This window comes from Molossus molossus, unplaced genomic scaffold (genome assembly GCF_014108415.1).
Source record: "Molossus molossus isolate mMolMol1 unplaced genomic scaffold, mMolMol1.p scaffold_m16_p_6, whole genome shotgun sequence".
Taxonomy (NCBI): domain Eukaryota; kingdom Metazoa; phylum Chordata; class Mammalia; order Chiroptera; family Molossidae; genus Molossus; species Molossus molossus.
This window is the reverse complement of record NW_023425399.1, coordinates 2,969,270-2,994,007: the sequence shown is the minus strand read 5'-3', so window position 1 is coordinate 2,994,007 and position 24,738 is coordinate 2,969,270. Positions and strand designations below refer to the sequence as shown.

Here is a 24,738-nt window from a genome sequence, read left to right as displayed (position 1 = left end):
GCCCCTCCTCAAGGCGGCGGGACGCCCCAGCTCCCAGGATGACCAGCTCAGTGTCCTGCCCTGTCCTGTGCCCTCGGCTGGCCTGGCCTTCCGGGGTCCCCCTGCTCCCAGCTCTCTCCCATAGGGTGTTTGCCCGTCACGTCCACCCCTTCACCTGGTCATGCCGCCTCCTCCTGGGCACTCGGCCTGTCCTCCTGGGGAAGGGCCCAGCTCGCCCCCCTTTCAGCCGTTTGACATGTGCTCCTGTGACGATCCAATCGGCGTCCCTGTCAGGCTGCGAGCAGCCCCGAGGGCTGGGGCCGTGTCTAACACTGCGCCGCTGTGTCACCAGCATGTCTCCGACACTGGGCAGAGTCAACAGATGGCTGAAGGGAGGACAGTGCGAGGGGAGGAGGCGAGCGTGATTTCTTTTCACCTTCAATATCCCCGCCTTCCACGTTCCAGTGGACACACACCTAAGCTCTCTGCGGCCTCCCCACGCCCCTCCTGGGCCGAGGCGAGCATCTCCCACGAGTGGAGTGGGAGATGCATCCATTACGCCACCCGCCAGGTCCCCTCGGCCACCAGCCAGCGAGGGGGAGAAGCAATGACTCAGCGCGTCCCCAGCAGGAGGGACCAAGTGGCCCGCTCCAGCCCTCCCGAGGCGCCGTCCTCCGCCCCAGTGGAGAAGTTATGTGAGGCGCAATTTATAGCAAAAATCAAGTGGGCATGAATTCTCTGAGTCACCCGTGCAGAAAGGGCGCAGGTGGCTGTGGACACAGGCGGAGGTTGAGGACACCTACGTGCTTCACCAAAGGGGGAGCAGACCGCCTTAAGTCTGGGGCGGGGGGCTGGGCGACTGGCGGCCAGGGTCATACAGCCATACGGCCTGGGGGCGACCAGGCCTGGAGGGGACTTGGCCAGCAGCTTGTCAAGCTCCCTTGTTCGCAGATGAGGCCGCTAAGACCGGGGAGACACCAGGCCACCTCACAGACGCCCAGTGGGAAACTCAAAGTAAACTCGGCGGGTGTTCGGAAGAGGCCACCTCGTGGGCCTCGTTCACAGCCGGACACGGCGCAGCTGTAACTGGCATTGGCGGGCGACGTGCTCTGGGAGGCCTCCTGACCCGCTGGGCTCCAGCAGGGTGGAGAGCAGCCCTCCCCTCCCAAGAACGTGTCCATGAAACTCTTTTCCTGAGCAAATCTTTCCTCCGGAGCAGAGGCTGAGCTCCCATCGAGCAGAGGCTGTGTGGACGGTCTCAGGTGCCACAGAGCGGTGCCACAGCTGTGAAGGGGACCCCGGGCCGCAGACGCAGGTGGCCAAGCAGAAAGGCTCGGAGGGGGAGGGGGAGGAAAGAGGGAAAAGGGGTTAACAGGATAAACAAAGCCCCCCACACAGCGACCCTCAGGTGCTCTTCCACGTGACCTCTCTCCTCCAGTGGCCAGACCGCCACCAGCGCGACTTATACGATAGCAGTCCTGAGGCTGCTGTCTGCCGTTGATCTAAGAGAAGCAGTCATGGTTCGGAGATGTGGCCCCTTCACTGCTGCAGGAGGGTGCTGTTCGCGAAAAGGGCCGAGTGGCCATCTCCAAGGTCGTCCTACGTGATCTCGGACAAGCCACCTGCCCAGAGCCAACTTCTCCTGGTCCCCAGCCGGGCCAGGGTGCAGGAGTCCAGAGTGGAGGGGCTTTCTGAGGTCCTTCCAGCGGCCGGAGGAGGGCGACGGAGCTCCTGCGCGGTGTTGCCCTGTGGGACCTGGACGGCCAGTGGGGGCAGAAGGAGAAAGGGGGCCGCTGAACGTGTGGCCTCATCCATGGTGGAGTGACAGCGGGGGGCCCATCAGCTCTGGACCCAAGTGCATTCCAGGCCAAGTCCCAGAGCAGTGCCAACTGGTGTCTAGGGCCAAGGGGGCAGCAGGAACCCTCACCCCAAGGATTCTCCTGAGAAAGGGGCCCTTGAACGCCCCATCAGGATCGTCACCGCAGCGGCGCCACCTGGTGGTGAGGGGCTGGGGCACTTGGATCACCCAGAGAGCAGGACCCCGCAGGGCGGGGGCAGGAGAGTGAGCACCGGGCACCCAGCCACCCAGCCACCCACCGACCTGTCCGATGCCCCTCACTGGAGAAGTGGAACCAACTCCCTCCAGGTTCACTGTCCTCACCTGTCAGACACACACACCTGAATCCCTCCACCTTGCTGAGCGGGTGAAGATGACCACTCCCGGCCCAGTGCCGGGGGGCACCCACCACACACAGTGGCGTCTGTGCGCCCCAGGCTGAGAGGGGCCCGCTTGGACCCCAGGGGCCGAGGGAGACTCCAGAAGTGCCAGGGACTCACCTCTGCATGGTCAAGAAAGACCTCAGAAGGAAAGCCCCCAGATTAGACCACTCAGCAGACCCCCAGGCACCCCCCCCAGACCCCCTCTAACACATCCCTGGAAGTGCAGGGAGCCCCAGGAACGTCTCGAATATACTGTCACCAGGCTCGTCTGGGCCAGCTGGTCTCCCGCGGCTGCTCTGCCTCTGACAGTCCCTCCTCCACACAGGAGCAGAGAAGATTCTAGAGAATACGACTCAGACCACAGCTTGGAGCTCTTGGTGCCGCCACTGCCCTCCGCACCCACTGCCCGTCCCCCCCCCCCCCTCCTGCCGCCGGGCTGGCCTCCCACCGTCCCTGGGGCCTGGCCAGGGTCCTCAGGCGGGCGCCGGACTCAGCCCGAGCATCAGAGCACCATCTGGGGCCCTCCCTGGAGCCCCTCATCTCCCAAGCAGCACTCAAGGGCAGTGGTCTGGAAGGAGGGTTCAAATCCAGACCCTAACCCTTTCTAGCTGTGTGGCCTTGGTCCAGTCATGTGAGCACTGAGCCTCGGGTCCCCTGGAAGGTGAAGAGGAAATGGATCGCGTGTTCCCCCAAGGCCTAGGACACCTCAAATAGAGGAGGAGGATCAGAGAGGGGGAGGGCGCTCTGGACCGAGACCTAGTGAGGGACAGGCTGCGCCTGCATCGCCAGCCCTAGCCGTTCTCCCACGGGATCCCCTCAGCCTTCCTGGGGTGCCCTGGGGCCCAGCCACAGTCACTGCCGCCAGGGTGTCTTCCCCGAGGCCTGGACAAGCAGGACAGAAGTCTGACCTGCGTCCGCCCTGCAGGCCTTACTCCAGGCTGCCTGCCTCCAGCGGCCCAGAACCCCCGGGCTCCTCCCTTCCTTCCGCCTGCGGAGAAGCCACGCCCAGCTCCCAGACCACCGGCCCCTGGGGCCTTCCAAAGCCCCTCCAGGCCTGACAGATAGGCATCGCCACGGCAACCAGCTGACACCGTTGTGTTTCTGCTCAGGCTACTAAGGGGACAAAGGGAGGAGAAGGGGCCTGGCCGAGGCCCCCTGAAAGCGTGTTGCCCCCTCCTCTGCTTCCTCTTCCCGAGGCCAGGCCCCCAGTACTAGGAGCCCGAGAGCCCCTGGGCCCAGGTCTCCCAGGCCAATGTCACGGCAAAGTCAAGGAGGCCCGGCCAGCCCCTCGGTGCTAATTCTGATGGCCCTCGTTCCTTCCGAGATAATAATAGCTCCCCTGGACGGCAGAGGAGCAGGGCAAAGGCCTCCCGGGGCCCTGCCCGCTCAGGGCAGAGTGACAGGCCAGGTGGGCGCGGGCCCCGCAGCCCTGGGTTTGCGGCTCGCCGACAGGGGGCAGCCGCCTCTGGGCAACAGCTCTGTGGACGGGCAGATGGCAGGCCCCAGGCCACTAGGGTTGCTGGGGGCCACAAGTCCAACCTCCAGAGCCCCTGGGGAAATGTCCTCACATCTGAACGCTGGCGGCATGACCACCCAGGCCCCTAGACGGCCGTGCGCTGTGGACACAGGCGCCTCCGGCTGGGCCTGGGCCTGGGGCATCCCCACTCCCTCCCTATGCAGTTCGCTATTAATAACAGCGGCCACCTTGAGGGGCTCCTTTCCGGGCATCAGGTGCTAGTGTCTGGTCCTTGAGGCTCAGCAGATCAGGGAGCTGCCCCAGGGTGCGGGGTGGACAGTGGGGGCTGCGGATGGTGCTCAGTTCTGTTTGACACCAAAACCGGGGACCTTAACCACAGGCATTAGCTCTCAGCCGGTTCCTCTGGGCTTGGGGGCTGGGCCCGGCTGACCTCTCACCGAGACCTGTCCTTGGCATTGCCACACGGGCCCACAGCCCCTGCCCTCCTGCTCCGCTCACGAGGTGACCCTCCTGCCTCTTCATGGGACCTCCGAGCTCGGCTGCTCCCAGGAGCTCACCCTACCCTGCAGCCTGACCAAATTAGGCCTCAACAAGGCCGTGCCCCCAGCCCCCTCCCCTCTCCCCTGCTGCCAACTGAGCTTCCATTCGGCCTGTGACATTTAAAACCGGCTGTCCAGCCGGGGCACGCAGAACCCAATCCCCCAGCTGTTGACGGAGCGCTGCTCTGTTCGCCCGCACATGCCCAGCTTCCCGTAAAAGCGTAAGCTGACCCGGAGCGCGGGGCCACCGGGATCCTCCAGCCCCACCACGCCCACCTCAATCTGGCGCCCTGGGCAAGTGTCCTGTCAGCTGGGGCCCATTCCTGACCCTACAAGGAGAAGGCAGGCGGCCTGGGCTGGCGGCAGGTGTGCAGGAGCACATGCCGGGAGGGTGCGAGGTCTGCCTCAGCTGTTCGCCTCCCCGGCTCCCCAGCCCCCGGGCCCCACGGCCCTGCTGTTAATAGAGCCCAGAGGGGCCCGGCAGCTGGCCCAGGCACAACCTTTCCACAGGGACGGTGACAACTGACATCATGGTTTGGGCTCTGCATGTTCCAAACGTGTGTTCTTTCAGCAAGCACCGCCGAACGTGCCAGACCACCGAAGTGTGTGTGCTTTGCTTTGAGGTCTGGGGAAACTTCCAGCGATCAACGGGGGGGCCCCTAACAGGGGGCCTCGAAGACGGGCGGAGGCTTTGGGAGAGGGGCTCCCGGGTGCGCCGACCTGTGCAGTGATCCGTGGGAGGAGAGCAGAGCAGGGGCCCTGCCGGGAAGAGGACATTCGAGGGCCCACCGAGGCACAGGGCGGGCAGAAGGGTGCGATTCCTGGGGTCTGCTCGAAAACACTCAGAGGAGGTGGGGCCGCAGCGGGAGCGAGGGGCAGGCGGCTCCGCAGCTGTGCTGGGGCCCTGGGCCTCATGGCCACGCAGTGTGCTGGGAAACTTCCATAACAAGTTTAAAAATACACACATGAAAAAAATTCCAACAAATGTTTGAAGCGGGCCTAGCGTGCTCGGAGGGCCCCTGGCGCTTCTGGGCCTGTCGGGGGAGGGAGGGCGAGCAGAGGCCGGGCGCACTGCGTAGCAACACTGGCCTGGAGGTGGGCCTGCTCCCCAAGTCCTGGCCCCTTTCAACTGTCCCAGGTCCTTGACCCACGGACAGTCTGAACACATACTTTTAAATCTTAGTATTTAAAAATGCAACCAGCCCTTGTATCCCCCCAGCCAGCCCAGTCTGTCACCAGCTCCGAGCGCCCGCCCCCGAGGACGTGTACCTAGGCTCGTGGTGCTTGTGCGTGTTCTGGTCTGACCACGTCTCCATGGCCGTCTCCTCGCTCTGGGCTCTACGCAACGCCTGCCCTACCACGTCTGAAGGTGTTTTCAGGCCCAGGCTCTTTCCTGCCACCCAAACAAGAGAACAGGATGGAGGAGAAGACCCCTCGCCCACCCCCCTCCCAGTGCAGGAAAGGCCTCAGCTAGGAAGGGGGGGCCGCCAGGAGCACCAGCAGGGGCACGTGCCCAGCTCCTGCCTGAGGTCGGGACAGCCCGCCGAGGCCGCGGCGGCACAGACATGTGCAGTGATGGCAAATGTCGTGGTAAAGGCAGGTGGAGACGCCCACATCTGTCAACTCACTACTAGAAGGCAAATGTCATGGAAAGAAAACCTGCCCCGAGTCATTCAGTCCTGCTGACCGTCAACAGGCTCCGCGGCTGGAACCAGAGCCCGCCCGCCCGCTGCTCCCCAGCTCCGGCTCAGGCAGGGGGTCGGCGAGTCTGCGGGTGGCAGGTGTCTGGGCAGAGCAGACGAGAGGCTGCTGCACGACAGGGACCCCGGTTCTGGGGTCCTGCCCAGGGCTGGGGAGGAGAGAGGGCTGGACTGGACCGAGGCGGTGGTCAGATGAGTTCTAGGGCACGAGGGCCGGCACCAGCCAGGTAAAGAGCTGCATGTCCAGCGTCCGTGTTCACAGATACTTAGCTGGAAGCAACTGACACTGGTCAAACTGTCCTTCAAAACGAAATTCATTTCCGTACAGAAAGCGAGTTGATTTATTTTTTTGAAATTTTATTTAATTGATTGGGGTGACATGGGTTAATAAAATTACATAGATTTCAGGTGCATAACTCTATCACACATCATCTGTATATTGAATTGTGTTCACCACCCCAAGTCAAGTCTCCTTCCATCACCATTTATCCCCACACCCACTTCCCGCTGGTAATCACCACAGCTGTCTGTGTCTATGAGAGTTTTGTTTTTTTGCTTAATCCCTTCACCTTTTCCCCTGAACCCCCCACACCCCTCCCCTCTGACAGCTGTCAGTCTGTTTCCACCTCGTTCATCAGCTTCCACATATGAATGAAATCACAGGGCACCTGTCTTTCTCTGACGGGCTCATTTCACTTAGCACAATGCTCTCCAGAGCCCTCCGTGCTTTCGCAAAGGGTAAGAGAGTTGCTACTTTTTTAAAAAACAAAAATGTATTTTCTTTATTGATTTTAGAAAGAGAAACACAGAGAGTAGAAACATCAATGAGAGAGAACACTGAGTGGCCGCCTCCTGCACGCCCCCCACTGGGGGTGAGGCCCACAGCCCAGGCATGTGCCCTGCCCAGGAACTGAACCAGCGACTTGGTGCATGAGTCGACACTCAACCACTGAGCAACGCCAGCCAAAAAAGAAGGAACTCTTTTTTACCACTGAGTAGTACTCCATTGTGTACACGTACCACAGCTTTCCTATCCGCTCCTCTACTGATGGCACGTGGCTGCTTCCAGATCTTGGCTGCTGTAACTCACCCTGCTATGAACATGGGTGCATGTGTTCTGAGTGGTGTTTCCGGTTTCTTCGGATAATTTCCAGAAGAGGAATTGCTGGGTCCTAAGGCAGCAAGCTGATGTACAGAAACTGTTAAGTGTGGGGACAGTGTGGGGACATGGCAAAAACTGGAGGCAGCCAGGGGATCCCTGAAGTCTGAGCAAAGATGACCTGTGTTTCTAAGGGACTGGAAAACGTTTCCTAATTTCTAAGGTACTTTTGAGCTCACAGCATTTTGACTACCTTCTCTGCCTCCAAATGGCCATTCCAGCCCCAAGCAAGCCCCCCGACCGGACGGGGCCCTCTCTGCTCCAGGCCCAGCTGCAGGAGTGGCAATGGCTTCGCGTCCCTTGGTCGCTGACCTCAGGGGTTGGCCAGAACCGCCAACAAAGGCCTCTGAGCGTCTCCCCATTTGCCTCCTCCCAGGTCTGCTCTTCTCCTGCGTCCACGTTGGCTCCAGACAGAGGCCGGCCGCGCCCGAGCCCTCCTCGCCCCGCGGTGCTGTTGGGAAACTAGTTGGAAAAGTCGCTCTTTTAAATGTGCTAAAAACACGAGTAATATTAATTATATTTTTCATGTATACATTATAGTGCTGTGACCATATTATTAGTGATAGTACTGCCCCACCTTGGCTGGGTTGCTCCGTGGGGGTGAATCAGCCCGTACACCAAGAGGTTGCGGGTTCGATCCCCCGCCGAGGTGCACACAGGAGGCAACTGGTCAATGTTCCTCTCTCTTCCTTTCTCTCAAATCAATAAAAACAAATCCCCGGGTGAGGATTAAGAAGAAGTAATAATGCTATAGTAGTAGTAGTAGTATCCTCTTAAGGAAACCAGTTTGCCAGGAAAACCCTGGTCTACTTGTCACAGCGTCCCCTCCAGCTAGCGCTGCCTTTCAGTCCCAAAAACGTCCGCTCAGCTGACAGATGACACTGTGGCCCTCGTCTCTCACCGTGACTAACTGGTCTGTGCCTGCAGTGCGCAGGGCGGGGAGCAGCAGGGAGGACAGGGACCTCACTTTCAAAGGCTGGGGAACATTCTTTACATTGTGGCATTCCCGACGGCAGCCATCTGGTCTGGGACCGCGGTCTGCATGCAGGTCCCAGCACCCAGCGAGGGCGCGGTCACAGAACGGAGCCCAGGGCGCTCAGATGGCCCTTCGCAGAGGCTCTGGACACGCCCAGTGCACCCGGCCTCGTTCCCAGCGTCTTTCAGTGGGGTGCTCCCTGCACCTCTGAAAGGTCTCCAGTAAAGTCCCACTTCTGTTCCTGCCTAGAAACAAGAACGAGGAAGCCAAGGCCATGGCCCCTCAGGCAAACGGCGCCAGTGCGTGGGGTCTGGGCGCCCCGGCAGTGCGCCTGCCCCTTGGCCAGAGGCACGGGGTGGTGTAGAGGGTGTGGCCAGACGGGGCAGGAGCCCCAGAGAACCCCCGTGAGGCGTGGAGGACTGGACCAGGAAGGGCCGAGGGGCCCACGGCGAGTGGCCACTCAAACAGGGCGGGTCTCCACCACGCCTGCGGGACGGGCCGCAGCGCAACCCAGACGACCTGGGCTTGAAAACAGGCATTTCTGTGGGAACGGGCGCCGCAGGCGAGGCTGGCGGCCCGGGACGGTGTGAGGCGGGAGTGAAGCCTGGCGGTGCAGGCGCATCGAAGCAGATTCGGTCTCGGCTCTGGTGCGCGCTCTAACTTCTGCTGCATGTCGCTCATATATTCCGCGTGGGACTGAACGTCGAATTCTGAACGGTGACGGCAGCTGCTGTGTCCGCGGTCTCAGAGGAGACATCCTGACGAAGAGCTGGACAAACACTGGCTTCCCTTTCTGGGGCCCAACCCCCACATTTGGGGGACCAGCTTTGCGGAATAACGGGAGCTTCCGGAGCCGGCTGGCCTTGGGGATAGCCAGCGGAAGAGGGTCACCGCATGACCCCAGCCTTGACCTGGCCCAGCCCTCCACGGGCACGGGGCCTGCGCCCCGCTCGGAGGCTACGGGCAAGGTTGGCTCGGTTTCCAGCCCCAGACCACTCTGGCCGGGCGCTGGCAGGGTGGGCGCCACAGTGGTCAATGGGGAGCGTGAACGGTCCGTTTAAATGCCGACAATAAACAGCTCTGCTGTCAGGGGTGACATCGGAGCCCTTGGCCCACGCACCCGCTCCTCAGGGAGTGTCCCTCGGCACCCAGGGAAGAGGGACTGAGCTAGGGCTACCGACAACTCGGCCCGGGAGATGTGCCAACACTCCGAGCCTCGTGAGGTGGAGGGTGGACCCATTTCCCAGGCCCTCCGGCTCTGGGACAACGTCTCCCCACAACTGTGGATGCGACTCGGCCTGGGGTGTCCCTCACTGTGCCCTCACCAGTAGCTTTTCCTGCTTCCACTTCAGTCCATCGCTGACCCCCCAGAGGCAGGACATCTTTCTGCCTGTGGACTTCTCCTCGCGCGTGGTCCAAAGGCACTGCCAACTCAAGTCAAAAACAGGACTCACGGCGGCCTCTGTCCACCTCCTCCCCTAGTCCCACCTGGGCACCATCCTTCACACAGCCACTCCCCACACCTGCGTGTCACCACGCCTTGCTAGGTGACCTCCTAATCCTAAATGACTCTCAAGGCCGTTCTCACCACCTGTTCTTAATCTGTTTCTAGAACCATCTACCTCCCTGGACCCAGCTGCCATCCTCTCTAACCTCCTCGCAAACTCCACCCCTACCCTGTGGTCAGAGAAGCTTCTGAAGCAGACAACCTGACAGCAGCGCCTTCTGGCCAGCAGCCCCAGGCTTCTACCACGCCAAGGACGGTCCTGCCTCCAAAGGCGGACCAGCCACCCCGCGGCTCCCGTCACTCGTGCCCCAGTTCTGCGGACCACCGCCGGCTGTCCCAACACGGTCACTCCCTGCCAGCAGAAGGCCAGCGAGCCCGACTCCGCCCCTGGAACTCACCCCCACCGCAGCCTCCTCCGTCAGGTCACAGCACAAGGTGCGCAGGTCACCGTCCAGGGATGTTCCTGACACGCCCAAGCGCTCAGAGCAGCGTGCTTCCCTTCCAGGCCCTGACTCAGGTTGTAACGAGACTCCCCAGTATGACGCCTCGTGACTTCCAGACCCCCACTAACTGCACTGAGCGGGGAGATGGAGCCTGACAGCTCACCCATATTCCTGGTGCCGGCAGGAGCGGCCGAGTGGGGGTGCAGCAAAGATTTGTAGATCAAACTATGGCTTCTGAGACCTTCCATCAGGAGGTCACTGGGAGCCCTGGCCAGTGTGGCTCAGTTGGCTGGGTGTCATCCCAAGCACCAAGAGGTTGCCAGTTCGATTCCTGGTCAGGGCTCGATGCCCAGTGGGGGTCTGCAGGAGGCAGCCAATCAATGTTGCTCTCACACTTCGATGTTTTTTCTCTTTCTCTCTCTCTCTAAAATCAATAAAAACAGTCCACTGAAAATTGAAAATTCATATAGACGGAACCCAACTTGACCAGCCTTTTCAACATTCCATTAGGTGCTTTCTGCCTAATGGGCTCCCCCCAGTCCTCACCATCACTCTCCTGCCTCTTGACCTTTACCACCACCACCACCATCATCACTACAACCACCACCACCACCACCACCACCACCACCACCACCACTACAACCACCACCACCACCACCACCACCATCACTACAACCACCACCACCACCACCACCACCACCACCACCATCACTACAACCACCACCACCACCATCACTACAACCACCACCACTACCGCCATCACTACAACCACCACCACCGCCATCACTACAACCACCACCACCACCATCATCACTACAACCACCACCACTGCCGCCACCATCATCACCTCAACCACCTCCACCACAACCACCACCACCACCACCATCATCACTACAACCACCACCACCACCAGCACAACCACCACCACCACCGCCACCATCATCACTACAACCATCACCACCACCAGCACAACCACCACCACCACCACCATCACTACAACCACCACCACTACCGCCATCACTACAACCACCACCACCGCCATCACTACAACCACCACCACCACCAGCACAACCACCACCACCACCGCCACCATCATCACTACAACCATCACCACCACCAGCACAACCACCACCACCACCACCATCACTACAACCATCACCACCACTACAACCACCACCACCACCACAGCCATCACCACCTTCATCACCACTACAACCACCACCACCACCATCATCACTACAATCATCACCACCTCCACTACCATCACCATAACCATCAATACCACAACTGCCATCCACCACCACCATCACCATCACCTCCATGACAACCATCACCACCACCACCATCAGTCACTACTATCCACCACCACCACCACTTCCACCTCCATCACTGTAACCATCACTACCACCGACAATATTGCCATCGTCACCGAAACCATCACCATCATCACAGACAACTACAGAGACATCTGAGCTCCCAGTTCAGTGTTTGTTGTTGACTGTTGCTAGGCACTTTTTATTTATTTTCATTTGATCATCTCCACAACCCTGGAAGGCAGCATTTTTGGACCCTAGAAAAATCTTATTTTGCAGCTCAGGAGACAGAAGCCTAGAGAGAATGCCAGTGGTCAGATGTGAAGCAGGAGGCAAGGTGTACGTCCAGGCTCCTCACCTCTCACCACCCAGCCTTTCTGTAGAACCTCTCTCACGGGCACCCTCGTTTGTTCTGTCAACCCCCCTAGATACCATCAGAGAGAAGACATTAAAAGAAATCCCTTCCAGCCCTGGACGGTGGCTCAGGTGGATGGAGCACCATCCTGTACATCAGAAGGTTGTGGGCTCAGTCCTTGGTGGTGGGGGTGTGTGCGGGAGGCAACTATTGATGTTTCTCTCTCTCTCTCTCCCCCTCTCCCTCCCACTCTCTCTTAAATCAATAAAAACGTATCCTTGAGTGAGGATTCTGAAAAAAGAAAGAAAGAAACCCGATGAGGGCCCCATTCCATCCCTCTCATCAAGTACAGGAGTGAAGGGCTTCTCCCTCCCCCACGTGCACATGGCAAAGGAAGGCTGGAGAAACCAGAAAAGATAGAGATAAAGCAAGAAATAAAAACTACACGACGTGATTAGCTAGAATACAAAAGAATAAACCAAAAATTATTTCAAAGTAAAAAAGAAGTCCTGAATTACCAAGTATCACAAAACTGTCAAGTCCAAGAGGGCACCAGGGAGGGCTCCTGACCCTGGCTTCAGGCGGCGCTAGCACTCCAGAGGACGGGGTGCGGACCTGGGTTTGCCAACTGACGTTCTTTGCTTGCTTTCTTTTTTTAAAAAATACGCTAAGTAAAGTCATTTTAAAAATAAAAATAAAAAATAAAAGCCTTTTAAAAACTCTCTAAAACCTTAAAACAAAACAAAAAACCCAAATTACTATCTATTATCATTCAAAAAAATTAACGCCCTGGCTGGTTGGGCTCAGCGGTTAGACCATCGGCCCATGGACCAGAGTCCTGGGTTCGATTCCCACTAAGGGCATGTACCTCGGTTGCAGTTTGCCCCTGGCCCCGGTTGGGGTCGTGTGGGTGGCGACTATTCGATGTGTGTCTCTCTCACACGGATGTTTCTCTCTCTCTCTTCCTCCTGCTCTGAAGATGAATGCAAAGTGTCCTCAGGTGAGGATGAAAACAAACGACATTAATGACAGTGGACACCAGGAGGCCGAAGCGTCCTGCTGGATGTCCACTCTCACCTTCGGCTTCCTGTTGCCCTGCGGACTGGCCGCCCCTCGGCCAGGGGTCCCTGCTAGCCTCACACGGTCACACGGCCGGCTGCCGAGCAGGCCTCTGGGCCCCTCGCCCGCTCCGATCCTCAAGGTGGCAGGCTGTAGCACGCACAAGAATCAATACCCTGCTTATAAACACACAACACGCCGTCCGAAAGCACAATGGAAACAGCCCGTTCACAACGACAGAAGCATCAAGGACCTGGGGACGAGGACACATAGTCACACAGCAAACTCCACGTGGGACATGTTAGAATTATAGGCCAGAGACACAAATCCTTCACGGGAGAACCAGAAAATGAAGAGGGAGATCATACTTCTGGCTTAAGGCTAAAAGCAGAAAAGACTATGATATTTCATACTTCTGGCTTAAGGCTAAAAGCAGAAAAGACTATGATATTTCCCAACTTAATTCACAGACCGAATGCAATTCCAGGCAAAACATCAGCGAGCTCATTACAGAACTTGATAAACATGGTTCTTAAGTTGTACAGAAAATAAATGGGCAGAAGTCTCAGGACCCAGACGACAGGCAGCAGCCGGCATCCCCCCAAGGATCTTGAAACAGTGCGAGCAACGGTGTCTGAGGCTGCCCCATCCCGGCACGCGGGGAGACGGTGCCGTGGCCAAGCGGGGCGGAGCCAACCAGCCATCAGTAAACCCTGGGAGCTGCACTGAGCCTCAATGGTCTGGGGACAGAGGTGTTTAAAACTCTCATCTCAACTGTGGACAGGGAGTGTGGGGTGTTTTTTTTTTTTACTGAATTAGGCAACATCAGAAAATTTCCAAGTGACAAAGATGAAGATTTCCTGACAGTCTTGAGAAAACCCCCAATTCTGTAATTCCTGTATTTCTCTAGGGAGCATGTAGTCTAAAGCACATGTGGAACGTACTAGATCCCTCTTGTTCTGTACTGGGGGGGGGGGGTCCTGCCTGGGCTCCCTGGCCAGGGCCCCACACTCGCCTCTGCCATCCTTGGCTTCCTAGCTCCCCGACTGTCCTAAAAGACAATTAGGGTCTGGAGAGACAATGGGCTTCTCTTCCTTATCCCTCCCAAGTGAGGAGCTGGGAGGAAGTAATGGCTGTTTTATGAGGGAATTTCTAAATCAGCAAAGGGAAAACTCCTAATTCACAAAGAGTCTGAGCCAAAACAATGGCCGGAGGAGGGAAGGCCCGGAAGCCATCACCAGCCATGCGATCTCAGTCCGATTCTGAGAACACCTGGTCTCCACCCTCCCAGTCTGAGGGTTTCTTGCATGTGTGTGGCGGGCGCGTCGAGCTGTGGACCTTGCTGGATCTGTATTATGTGGGCCCTGGAGGTGACCTTGCCGATCGTCTGGGCCCACATCTCAGGAGCCCGTGGGTGTAGGGGGAGGAGGGAAGGAGACGGGAGGGAAGCCCATCTCCCCTTGAATACAGGGGGTGGGGGCCAGGATGCAGGTCGATTCCCACATACCTGTCAGGTCGCCAGTGTCCTGCAACCTGAGGGAGCCACACACCCTAACACCACCTGCCCTTTGGGAAAACAAAGCAAGTGCAAACAACAAACAAATACCTTTGAATTCTCCTTAACTCAAAGCACTGCTGCGGTGAATGAATGGGGCTGACTTCCCTCCGTGGCTATCAGGGTGGACCGATTACAGAGCCCAGAGTCATCTGCCTGAAGGTAATGGCCTCAGTTCTCCACTTCACTTTGCACATATAGAAACAGCCCCCTGCGCCGGAGCCTCGTGACAAGACGTGAACGACTGGTCTAATCATATGCTGGGGCTGGAGCTGGAAGGGGTTCTCCGAACGAGAGCCGGAGCCGTGACACCCCAGAGACCCCCCCCCCCTGCTCACTCCCCCGCCAGGTCTGAAGGGTGAGTCAGAGCCTCAGCAGATGAGAGAAAAACAACTTGGAGGCCCTCTGTCAGCGCTCGTGTCTGGAGGAGAAGGTGGGATGATCGGGAGACTGGACAAAAGCTACCCCCGTGAGCCAGAGGACTCGGGTTGAGTCATCCTTCCAATCAGCCGTGTTTTCGCCCGCAGCCCCCAGCTCCCGGAGGATGCTGGCGTGCAGGGCACAGGGGGACATTGGAGAAGAGAATCACTCAGACGGTGGGGGTCGCTGGACACTGGTGTCCCAGCTGGCCATGGGGCCAGAAAAACTGAGGTGTAAGTTGGGGCTGGGCAGGCAGACAGAACCCAGTCCCCACTCCCGGACAGGACAAAGCCAGAGACCCCAGGGTAAGCCAGAGGCTACATGAATGCTGAGTGAGAGCTGAAGCAGAGAGCGGGAGCACCATGCCCAGGTGCATGCCTGCCCGAGGGAGGGAGTTCCAGAAGCTTCCTGAGGGATCAAGAGCCTAGAAACTGCTCCTCCCCCGGCAGAGGGAGGCAGGGGCGCAGTGCTGGGAGAACCTCGATGGAGCACTGGGCTCCCCCGGCAGAGGGGAGGCAGGGGCGCAGTGCTGGGAGAACCTCGATGGAGCACTGGGGGGGGGGGGCAGGCCACCCCCGGAGAGACCGCCAACAGTTGTGCACACAGGAGTCTGCTCCACGTGGGACGCCAGCTCCCTTCCGAAAGGACAGGCGCAGAGAGAGCGGTCAGCCCACGACGCCAAGACAACCCGTCACGTCGGCAGGACGCGGCTTCCCTGTTGTTTGCCTTTGGCTCCGGACGGCAGTCCCGAGTCACAACACCAGGAGCTCGGGGTTGTCACCGTTTCTTCTGGTGAGCCTGTCGGTATCAGTGCGACCCGAGCCTCAAGCCAAACGTGTCTGCCGTGTCCCCAGACCTCTGGGGCGGCAGGAGGGGCACAGGCAGTCCCCCTGACGAGGCCTTTCTGGCTGATTGCCAGTCAGGGTGGGGGCACCCCACCTCCCAAACTCGTTCCTGCCCAGAGGACTTTGGAAAACTCCCCATCTCCAAACGGTCCTTTCCAATGATGCCCAAAAGCTGTGCTCCAGAGCGATAGACCCACCCGCCTGGCAGAGCAGAGCCCACCCTTTATCTCGTATCTCATCTTGGGAAATGCATTGGTGTCGAGGGGACCATGGCAATGGCCCAGCAAGCCTTCGAGAACTCATGTGACTCCTCGGTCTTCCCCAGAGGGACCAGCGTGGGGCTTTGTACAGTGCAGCCCCCTGGGAACGGTGGATGGAAAGCAACCCTCCCATCGACTTTTAAAAGAAAAGCAAATCTCCAAGTCAGACCAGGTAGAAACCCACACCTTTCGGAACCCACCCAACGAGCTGCCCTCTGACCCAGCCTCGGTCCCCCGCTCCCTCCCGGGCCTGTGCACCAGGCGCAGGATGTACTCGGACACTGCTGGGGGTCCACTGTGGAGGACCGGGCATCTCACACTGATGCCACGTTACGGTGCTGGGTGGCAGCCGTTCAGTCTCCATTACCTCAACTCCCCGCAATGTCTGGGACAGTGTCCCGGTCACAGAAACGAGTTGACCGCTAAGAGCCAACACCGGCTTCGTTTCTACAAAGCTGACCGACACAGCGAGCGGACACACCTGACCCGCCTGCTTCCACAAGTGGGTTCTGGCGCAAAGGGCCTCGGCGCCCTCCCCGGCTACGAAATTCCACAGCCCACACCTGTCTGCTTGTCCTGAAACGCCACCCGCGCATTCCTTCCCGTCCCCTGCCACTGCGCTTTCCAACGCTTCCAAAATAGAAGCGGAGCCGAGAGCCCCCGGCCCCTCTCCTGGGGCCTCCGCAGCCTTTCATGGAATGAGAACCTGTGCTGCATCGGGTTCCACTCTCCCCGCTCATGAGTCCCACGGAAAACATCTCCAACATGCGGTCATCTGTCCTTTGATTTAAGACCGCGTCTGACAAAGAGCCAGCTGCCTCCTGACAGCCACCCCGCTGCAGAGCCCTAACTGTTCGAGGATTCTTCCTCAGCTCAGCTCGAACATGCCTGTGGTGACTGCCACCCATCAGTTCCAATTCTGCGTCTGGAGTCACACAAAGCACATCCTGATGCCCCTTCCACAGGACAGTCCTTGAAGGGCTGAAGACGACATTCTGATTCACCCAAACAAGCCCCTACCGCAGGGCACTGCACCGACGGGACACTGGCGGCGGGAAGCCGCCTTCCGTCCAGCAGGCTTGCCCTCCCGCGCAGCCCTGCCGGTGAGGTCGTCCACGCGGTATTTGCCGCGGCCGACACAGCCCTCGTGCCTCGGCCGCGAACCACCGGGGTCGCTCATCACCCGCGTGCTTCTTTGGATATTCACTCTGCAGCCAGCACTTTTTAAAGTCACGCACGTAATGCATTTTAAAGAGCATTCTGCACAGATCTGTTTGCTCGACCGCGGCGCCCAGCGCGACGGAGCAGCGTCTCGGTGCGGCTCTGCTCCGCCCGGAGCCCGGCGTCCAGCCGCCGGGCGCAGCTGCGAATGTGCAGCACCAGGGCTGGAGATCGCAGGGTCTTGCTCAATGGCCGTTTGCCGATTGAAATGCATCTTGCAAAGAACGTGCATCACTAATGCAAAATCGAGTCCAAAAAAATGTATTATGTAACGCACATTTTTTAAAAATGCAGGCAGTCTGTGTCTGCGAGTGGACCTGCCCTGGGCGGCATCTCCCTCATAGGCACAAGCACTCCTGAAGGCAGAAGCGCTTCCTGTGTGCACTAAGAACCACAACCCACCTCGTCGCCGACAGCTGGTGTTCATGTCCATTCAAAGGGCATCCACCAGGACCCACGTGTTCCTGATTCTTTCCCCAGTGTGCCCTGAAGCCCCCCTGGACACTGTCTTCATGTTTCACACACTGTCCATCGGGGCTGTGCTAACAGAGAAATAAAGCAGGTGGGTCACTGTGAGCAGGTGGGTCACCCTTAAAATGGCCCCTCGCAGCAGAGTGGACAGGATTTGAGATGCAGAGATCCAGATGCCCCCGTCCAGTGTCCCACAATAATGTCCACATGGTGACTGAGCCTCCTGACACCTGTGACAGTAACAGCCTTTCAGTGTCTCTGTAGAGCACAACCGGAACACAGGCATTAGCCTTTATGGGGTTTGCCAAATCAACCCCACTCTATTAGACCAATCAGTGTTTTAATGCTACAGACTACCTCAAAGAATACAAGATGTAAGAGACACCCCCAAGAAGCTAGGCCAGAAGCGTTCAGAATGCCCACATCCCAGCTGCACAAACAAGACCTCAACACACCCACAGCAGTGCAAGAATTTTACTAAGGTCTTCACTCTGGGTTTGCTGGTCCTGATGGGGACATGGTGTGGAAGGTATGAGGGACAGTCCCACCATATACCCGCTGGGAGGCATGACTTAAGCCACCAGGAAGGAGCACCGGGAGGGCTGCCAAGTTGGCCACAGAGAGACCAGAATTCTAGGAGGTTGGGCCTCTTCAAGTGTCCCCCATGTTGACTCAAACACAAGGAAGGCACATGTCCCAAGTGGAGCAGCCTTGTTGACACTTCCGTGGTCTCAAGGACATGTTCTGCCTTGAGCTCAGCACCGTGCAGCCAAGAGAAGCAGGTGGAGAGCAAGCTCCAGAGCCCGGGCAAGGACCACTCCAGCCTCCTCTCCAGAGTCTGGAGCGCATCTGCTTTCCAGGGCTGAGAAAGAGCCCGGCTAACTTCCTCCAACCTTTTCGCCTTTGGGGTTCAACAACATGCTCCAGGGGCATTTAGCTGTCCCTGAAATCTAATGCTCCAGTTGATCTGATCATGTTGTCACGTAGAATTCAAACTGGAGTAAACACGGTTGGCGGGTAAGGAAATATTCTGAGTCGTTTAATACTCTGGTTCACAGCAAATTAATCCTACACATTACACATTCTTTTCCTAATCTAAGACTTTTTCCTTTTTTACTTTACCTTCAGCACCTAGAACAGAGCTTAGCATTCAATACATATTTGTTGAATGAATTAAGTCTGTTGAAAAACTATGAGAGAGAGCTTTAAGGGGTACCCAGTGAGGTTTCCTTGCTGGCTGACCACCCTGAAACGCTCCCCTCCCCCAGCCACGGGGAGCTGGCTGTACTCACTGCTGGTAGGTGCAGACAAGGCTGCCGCAACTGGTGCTCCAGCTGATTCGAGTCTCTCCAGCACCTACTCCGTTAGAGCTCCTGGGCTGCGCCTTGGGCTTGCAGACCTGGGAGCCACCGCCAGTCTGTGGGGACCCTTCCTAGGGGAGATGCTTATTTGTCCACGAGGTTATTAGCGGACTGAGACTGCACTGGGGGAAGGGAGGTTGGAAATTTCTCAAACTACAGTCACTATAACAGATATACCAAAGGTAATCTCATGATTAATGAGTGCCTGAGGTTACCATCCTCAAACTATTAAGCCCTTGGAAAATGCCCCAGGCTGGATCATTAATACTCGTGTACAGACAGACCCTCATTTCCCCCGAATGTCTGCAATTCTGCGGTTCGGTTTGAGCTGCTTCCGGGTTTGTTGGTTTTAAGAAGTTGGGGAGGGGGTACGAACCCCATGGAGAACCCATGCCCAGCTGCTGACCTGTGGCTACATCGCTGGCTCCTCGGCACCCGCCAGGCACCCCCCACCCCTCGCTTCGCCCAAATCGGTTCAAACAAGGTTCCCTCCTGCCACCTGCCGGCCCACTAGGGTCTGCGCCACGGACTCCAAGCCGCCGCGCGCAGCTCGCGGGGAGGCGCCCCCACCTCCCTACTGCACATGCCCGGCAGAAGTCCGGGCGCGCAACTTTGCAGAACCTCTCCACCCGCCTCTCCTCGCCTCAGTCTCCTCTCTCCTCTCCCAGGCGAGAGGACCAGCGGAGGCACCTCTCCCGAGTCTTAGACTGCAGAGTCTGAGACTTCGAGAGAGGAGCCGGAGAGGAGACCGATCTTCCCTCCCTTCTCCCCATTCCTTCCTTTTGCTCAGAGGCAAGCAGAGGCGCGGAGCTTTAGAAAGTTGAGTGGTCAGAACGGTAGGTGCTTCCCTTTTTGCCCTTACACCGAGGTGGGGCTGGGACCTCTGGACCCAGCTTCTCACCTCGTAAGGTGCACCTTTTTCGGCTCTTGCAGCCAATGCGCACCGGAGCCGCGCTCTGCAGAGCCAGAGGGCGGGTCAGCTTCTCGGCGTGCGCCTAGAATGGATCGCAGGTCCCGGGCTCATCAGTGGCGCCGAGCTCGCCACAATTACAACGATCTGTGCCCACCCATTGGCCGCCGGGCAGCCACCGCGCTCCTCTGGCTCTCCTGCTCCATCGCGCTCCTCCGCGCCCTGGCCGCCTCCAACGCCCGCGCCCAGCAGCGCGCGGCTGCCCAGCAGCGTCGGAGCTTTCTTAACGCCCACCACCGCTCCGCTGCCCAGGTGTTCCCCGAGCCCCCGGAGTCTGACAACGAGCAGGAGGAGGCAGGCCAACAGCGGTCCCTCCCCGAGTGCCCAGAGTACGAGGAAGAGTTCGACTACGAATCCGAGACCGAGACCGAGTCTGATATTGAGTCAGACACCGACTTCGACACCGAGCCGGAGACCGCCCCCACCACCGAGCCCGAGACCGAGCCCGAGGACGAGCGCGGTCCCGTGGTGCCCAAGCAGAGCGCCCTCGGCCAATCTCTCACCGAGCGGCTCCAAGCTCTGAGGCTGCGGGGCCCCGACGCCTCCCCGACTCGTGCGCAGTCCAGCACTCAGGAGCCCCCGAGTCCCAGAGAGGGGGAGGAGCCTGAGCCCGAAGACAAGGATCCAAGGGACCCCGAAGAGTCTGAGGAGCCCAAGAAGGAGAAGCAGCAGCAGCGCCGCTGCAAGCCCAGGAAGCCCACCCGCCGCGACCCATCCCCGGAGTCCCCTTCCAAAAGGGGACCCATCCCCATCCGGCGTCACTGATGGAGGACACCGTCCAGATTCTCCTTGTTTTCTTTGATTCAGGTTGGTTGCCCACCGCGGAACTGGGGAGCCTGGGGTCGGTGTGGGAGCAGCGGGAGGGAAGGAAGGAGGAAGGAGGAAAGGCAGGTTAGGAGGAAGGCGGGAAGAGAGGGCTCAGCTAGCCAGCCTGGGAAGTGGGAGGCCAGGGATAGCTAAGAAGGGCTCCCCAAACCTCCCCAGGGCGCCGGAGGGCGCCCGGACAGCCAAAGGCTTGTTAGACGGCGGGGCGCTCCTCGCACCCTGTTGGAGACAGCCGGAGGTCTCCAAGCTGGCTGCCCAGTACGCACGACTGAATCCCGGGCGCGCTCCAGATTTCTAACTGTACTACAGCCGAAACGCACGGGTAAGTGACTTTGTTTTCTGTGCTTTTTTTCCTCCTAGAGAGACTAATTTCAAACCAGTTTGCTTTAGCGGGCGCCGGATATGTAGGGATATGTGGTTCCGCGGCGCGCGCGCCAACTTTCACAAAGCTAGAGCAGCAGCTGTAGCGACACTGTTGCAATGTGCGAAAAGTAACCAGGCCGGGATTGGGTGAGAACTCCGGAGACAGCGGCTCCGGGAAAGTCGCGCACCGCGCTTGAGACACTCAGAGCCTGGAGCCCAAGTCCCGGCGCTGCCAATTTGGAGCCTCGGGATCCTCGGTGCCAGTGCTCTGCGAGGCTGTGCGCCAGTCCTGGCCTCCACTAGCCCATCTCCCGGCGCCGCGAGCGCCGGAGACCGCCGCCAAGAGAGCGCGCACCTGCCCGCGCGCCCTAGCGCCGACCTCTCAGAGCGGCAGGCGGTTCCCCCGTGATTACCGGTACTTGGAGGGCAGGCAGAGGAGGTATAGGAGTCTCGGAAGATGCCTCTACCGGCTACCAGGGTTGGTGGCGCGGGCTTGGTCACGTCGGGGTACCGCCAACCTTTTGGTGCAGCTGTTCTGGCGGTGGAGCTGGGTGCAGCCTGGCTGGAGAGGTCCCGGGCTGTTGCGCACGGCTCTGAGGGTGGAAGAGAGGGCTGAGAGACCCGCGAGGTGTTCGTCTGCGGAAAGGTAAAGCGGAACAAAGAGCCGGCTGGAGAAGGGGTCACGTTAATCATCTGGACACCCCATAAAGCATCCCCAAAGAGCGCGGCACCCGCCTAGCTGGGGAAAGGTTTTGGATCTGACTCAAGTCTTTGGGCGATCGGTCGAGAGGGGGCAGGGGCCGGCGGGGCTGGCGGCTTTGGGGCGGGAGGCGGCGCGGACCGGCCATTTTCAGCTCGGTGGAGCCAGGTCTGGAGTCTGGAGCCTGGGCAGGGAACTGCGCTGGTGGGGAGCACAAACCCCGCCGCAGTCCGGCAGCGCATCTTCCGTGCGGAAAGTGTGCCTTCCTCTCCAATCCTGGGGGGAGAGACCGATAAGTAAAATGTATTTACCAAACCTTTCCAGATTTAGAAAACTGATCTTTTCTTTGGGTGCGCTCCTCGGGTTTTTGTTTTTGTTGTTTTGTTTTTTTGCGCCGGTTTGAACTAGAATGATGAGAATGATCTGGGGAAAAGGTGAAGCGTTTTCAGGTTGAAAAGACGGTCGGGTTCTTAGACTCCCAAGAAAAGGATGCGGCCAGAAGGAACACATTTCAAATGGTCTTCCTTCCAGGTCTCTTCCCCAGGAAAGACGGCACGGCACCCGGGACTTAGCTATGCGGCGCGGCGCGGCGCGGCGGCTGCGGGCGCGGGCTAATGACTGCCGGCTGCTTGGGTGCGGTTGTGGTTTTCACTGGTAAATACCAGGCGGACAATCTGTTAGCAAGGGGCTTCCCCTGGCAGCGTGGAGGTGTCTGAAGCCTAGAGGCTGCCTGGACTTGCGGGAGGGCCAGGCGTGCCCTGCCCTGCGGGGGACTTGAAAGTGTGGGATTGCCCGAGTGAGCGGAAGCTCCCCCAAAGTTGACATTCCTGCTTACAGTGAGATGCTGGGTCCTCTCTGTGGCATTAAGTGTTCTGTTTTTCCGCTGGTACTGACTTAGCCCGAGTTCACCGGGAAAAGGTCTCTGGTGACTAGGCAGAAGCAGCCGGGGCGCGGGTCCGCCGGTCCGCTCTGTGGCGTGCTTTTCGGCGTGGAAGCTACTCGCACAGGCTGGCGCCTCGGGGGACCGGGTTCTTCCGCCGGGCTGGGTCTTCAGAGAAATTAGCATGTTGCCTTGTTGCGCAGTGAATGAACACGTTTTTAAAAAGTTCTCAGTGCCTAGCCCAAACCTCTTTCTAGTCTTGGTCTTTTTTTGAAACAAACCTGCATATAGGGAGGCTGACTTTCTTAACTGTAGCAATATACAGGTTATTGGGGGGTCCCCATCTAGGAACACAGTTTGCCATCTTTCAGACACTCCTTTCCACAAACTGATTGTGAGAACTTGTCACCCACCCCACCCCTCCTCCACTCATCTCCCCTCCCCCAACTTCCTCCTACCCTGGATCCAGGGTGCAAAGGCCATTAGGGACCATACAAAACAACTAAGGAATATGCCAAACCCCTAGGACAGCACCCAGGACCCCCCCCCCCCCCAGCAGAGGGGCTTTTGCTACACAGACACTCAAACCCTTTTCTACGGGAGTCAGTTGGGTCCAGCTGCCTTTCCTTTCCAGGGACGTTTCTGGCAAGTTCTCCCAGCATTCCCAGCCCACCGGCCCCAGCAGGCCCTTTCTCCCCTGCAAACTGCAGTTAGCATTTGAATGGGCTCTCTTGCCCTTTCCCCTTAGGTGGGCTCTGTCTGGTGAGAATTCTCCAAACAGAGCAAGACCTTCCAGTTGACCACATAGTGAACCACCAGCCACAGCATTTCGAAGGGAAACAGAGAGGGGAACAAAGTTGGTTCAATGTGATGGTATGCTCCAAAATGTCAGGTTTTTCCTTTACTACAGTAATCATTTGCTTAATGGAAATTTACTTTTTCTTGGACAAAGCTGCGCTTATAACCGAACTTTCCAAGTTGGAAAATCACGTAGCAGTGTTCAGAGTCAAATATTGTGTGGTATCAACAATCTGTCATGGGTTTACTTCTAAAGTTTGGAAAAATTTTAATCAATGTTTAATCAGAATTTAAGAATTGGGAATTCTGAAATTTGGGACTAAGATAATGTTTCTTTAGTGAACTAGAAGCCCCCCCAACCCCCGCCCCCCGCCAGTGCCTTCAGCCCTTTCGCTTTAGCCCCCAGCAGCTGTGATCGAGGTTTAATGGAGAAAGCTGCAACTTCGGGGTTGGTAAGAATGAGGTCTTTTGTTAAAGGATCTGCATGGATTTTTTTACTTAATGTATTTTCATTATCACCGCTCTTCACAAAGAGCGAAGCTATTGAGAGGAAACTGAGCAGAAAGCATGGTGGTGGCCAGTGTGTCTCAACAGAAAACAAATCACTAAAATCAAAGGAAGCTTCCAGAGGCCAGTGATGTCATAGCCCAGCAAAGGGGACGAGTCTCGAATTACATCTTCAATCCTCGTGTTCCAGGATGAGGGTGGGATTCCTAGTCCTCCTCCACCGGGTCTGGCTGGATGCCTCTGCTCTGAATCTTGGTGCCCAGAGATAGGCAGTAGGGTCTAAGGTCTAAGGGCATTCTAGTCCCAGTCTGCCCGGGGACCTGGGCTCAGACCCAACACCCCTCTGCCTCAGTTTCTTCACACAGAAAATGAAGGAGATGTTTCCCCGCATCCCTTTTAGCTCCACCTGTCTGCAGGTTGGTTCATTGAAGAAGCCCAGTATTGCCTAGTTTGACTCTATCTCAATAATTTTAACACTAATGGAACCAAAATTTTTCAACATTTGTTCAAATCAGAAGCACCAGTTGTGAAGAAATCTGTTTTGTGTTGGTCTAATCCGAATTTGCCAAAGTGTTTCTGAACTGGGGGCAAAATGATTTAAGGAGGCAAGTTTGAGAATACAGGGTTCCAGGTGCCCCTGACTCACTGTGAGAAAAATGGGCAGGGTCAGTGCTGACCTGCTGCGTGCTCGTCTCCCCACCTGCTTCCCTGCTCTCGGTGTCTGGGAGCAAGCTGTTCCGAGTGGGATGGGGCCGGGCCACAGCCGGAAGGACCACAGGTGCTGGGCATGTTCTGGGTAACACCTCTAGGTGTCCTGGTGAGGCCGGGCCTGAAA

General features: G+C 58.0%; 2 protein-coding genes across 2 annotated transcripts in view; both read left to right on the top strand.

The window, feature by feature from the left end:
• The first annotated feature begins 19,459 nt into the window (after positions 1 to 19,459).
• Positions 19,460 to 20,595, top strand: LOC118618304 (neuroendocrine secretory protein 55-like). The gene has a single exon (XM_036244501.1). The coding sequence runs from the start codon at positions 19,861 to 19,863 to the stop codon at positions 20,593 to 20,595; it is 735 nt and encodes a 244-aa protein (XP_036100394.1). The 5' UTR covers positions 19,460 to 19,860.
• GNAS (GNAS complex locus) overlaps positions 19,477 to 24,738 on the top strand; it is a 58,356-nt gene continuing 53,094 nt past the window's right edge. Inside the window, exon 1 of the mRNA XM_036244495.1 lies at positions 19,477 to 20,637. Within this exon, the coding sequence (XP_036100388.1) occupies positions 20,595 to 20,637 (43 nt within the window). The 5' untranslated portion in view covers positions 19,477 to 20,594. The remainder of the gene's footprint in view (positions 20,638 to 24,738) is intronic.

Bases quoted from the DNA above. Each gene is read 5' to 3' on its own strand.
- LOC118618304 (XM_036244501.1), top strand. From the start codon at position 19,861: ATGGATCGCAGGTCCCGGGCTCATCAGTGGCGCCGAGCTCGCCACAAT.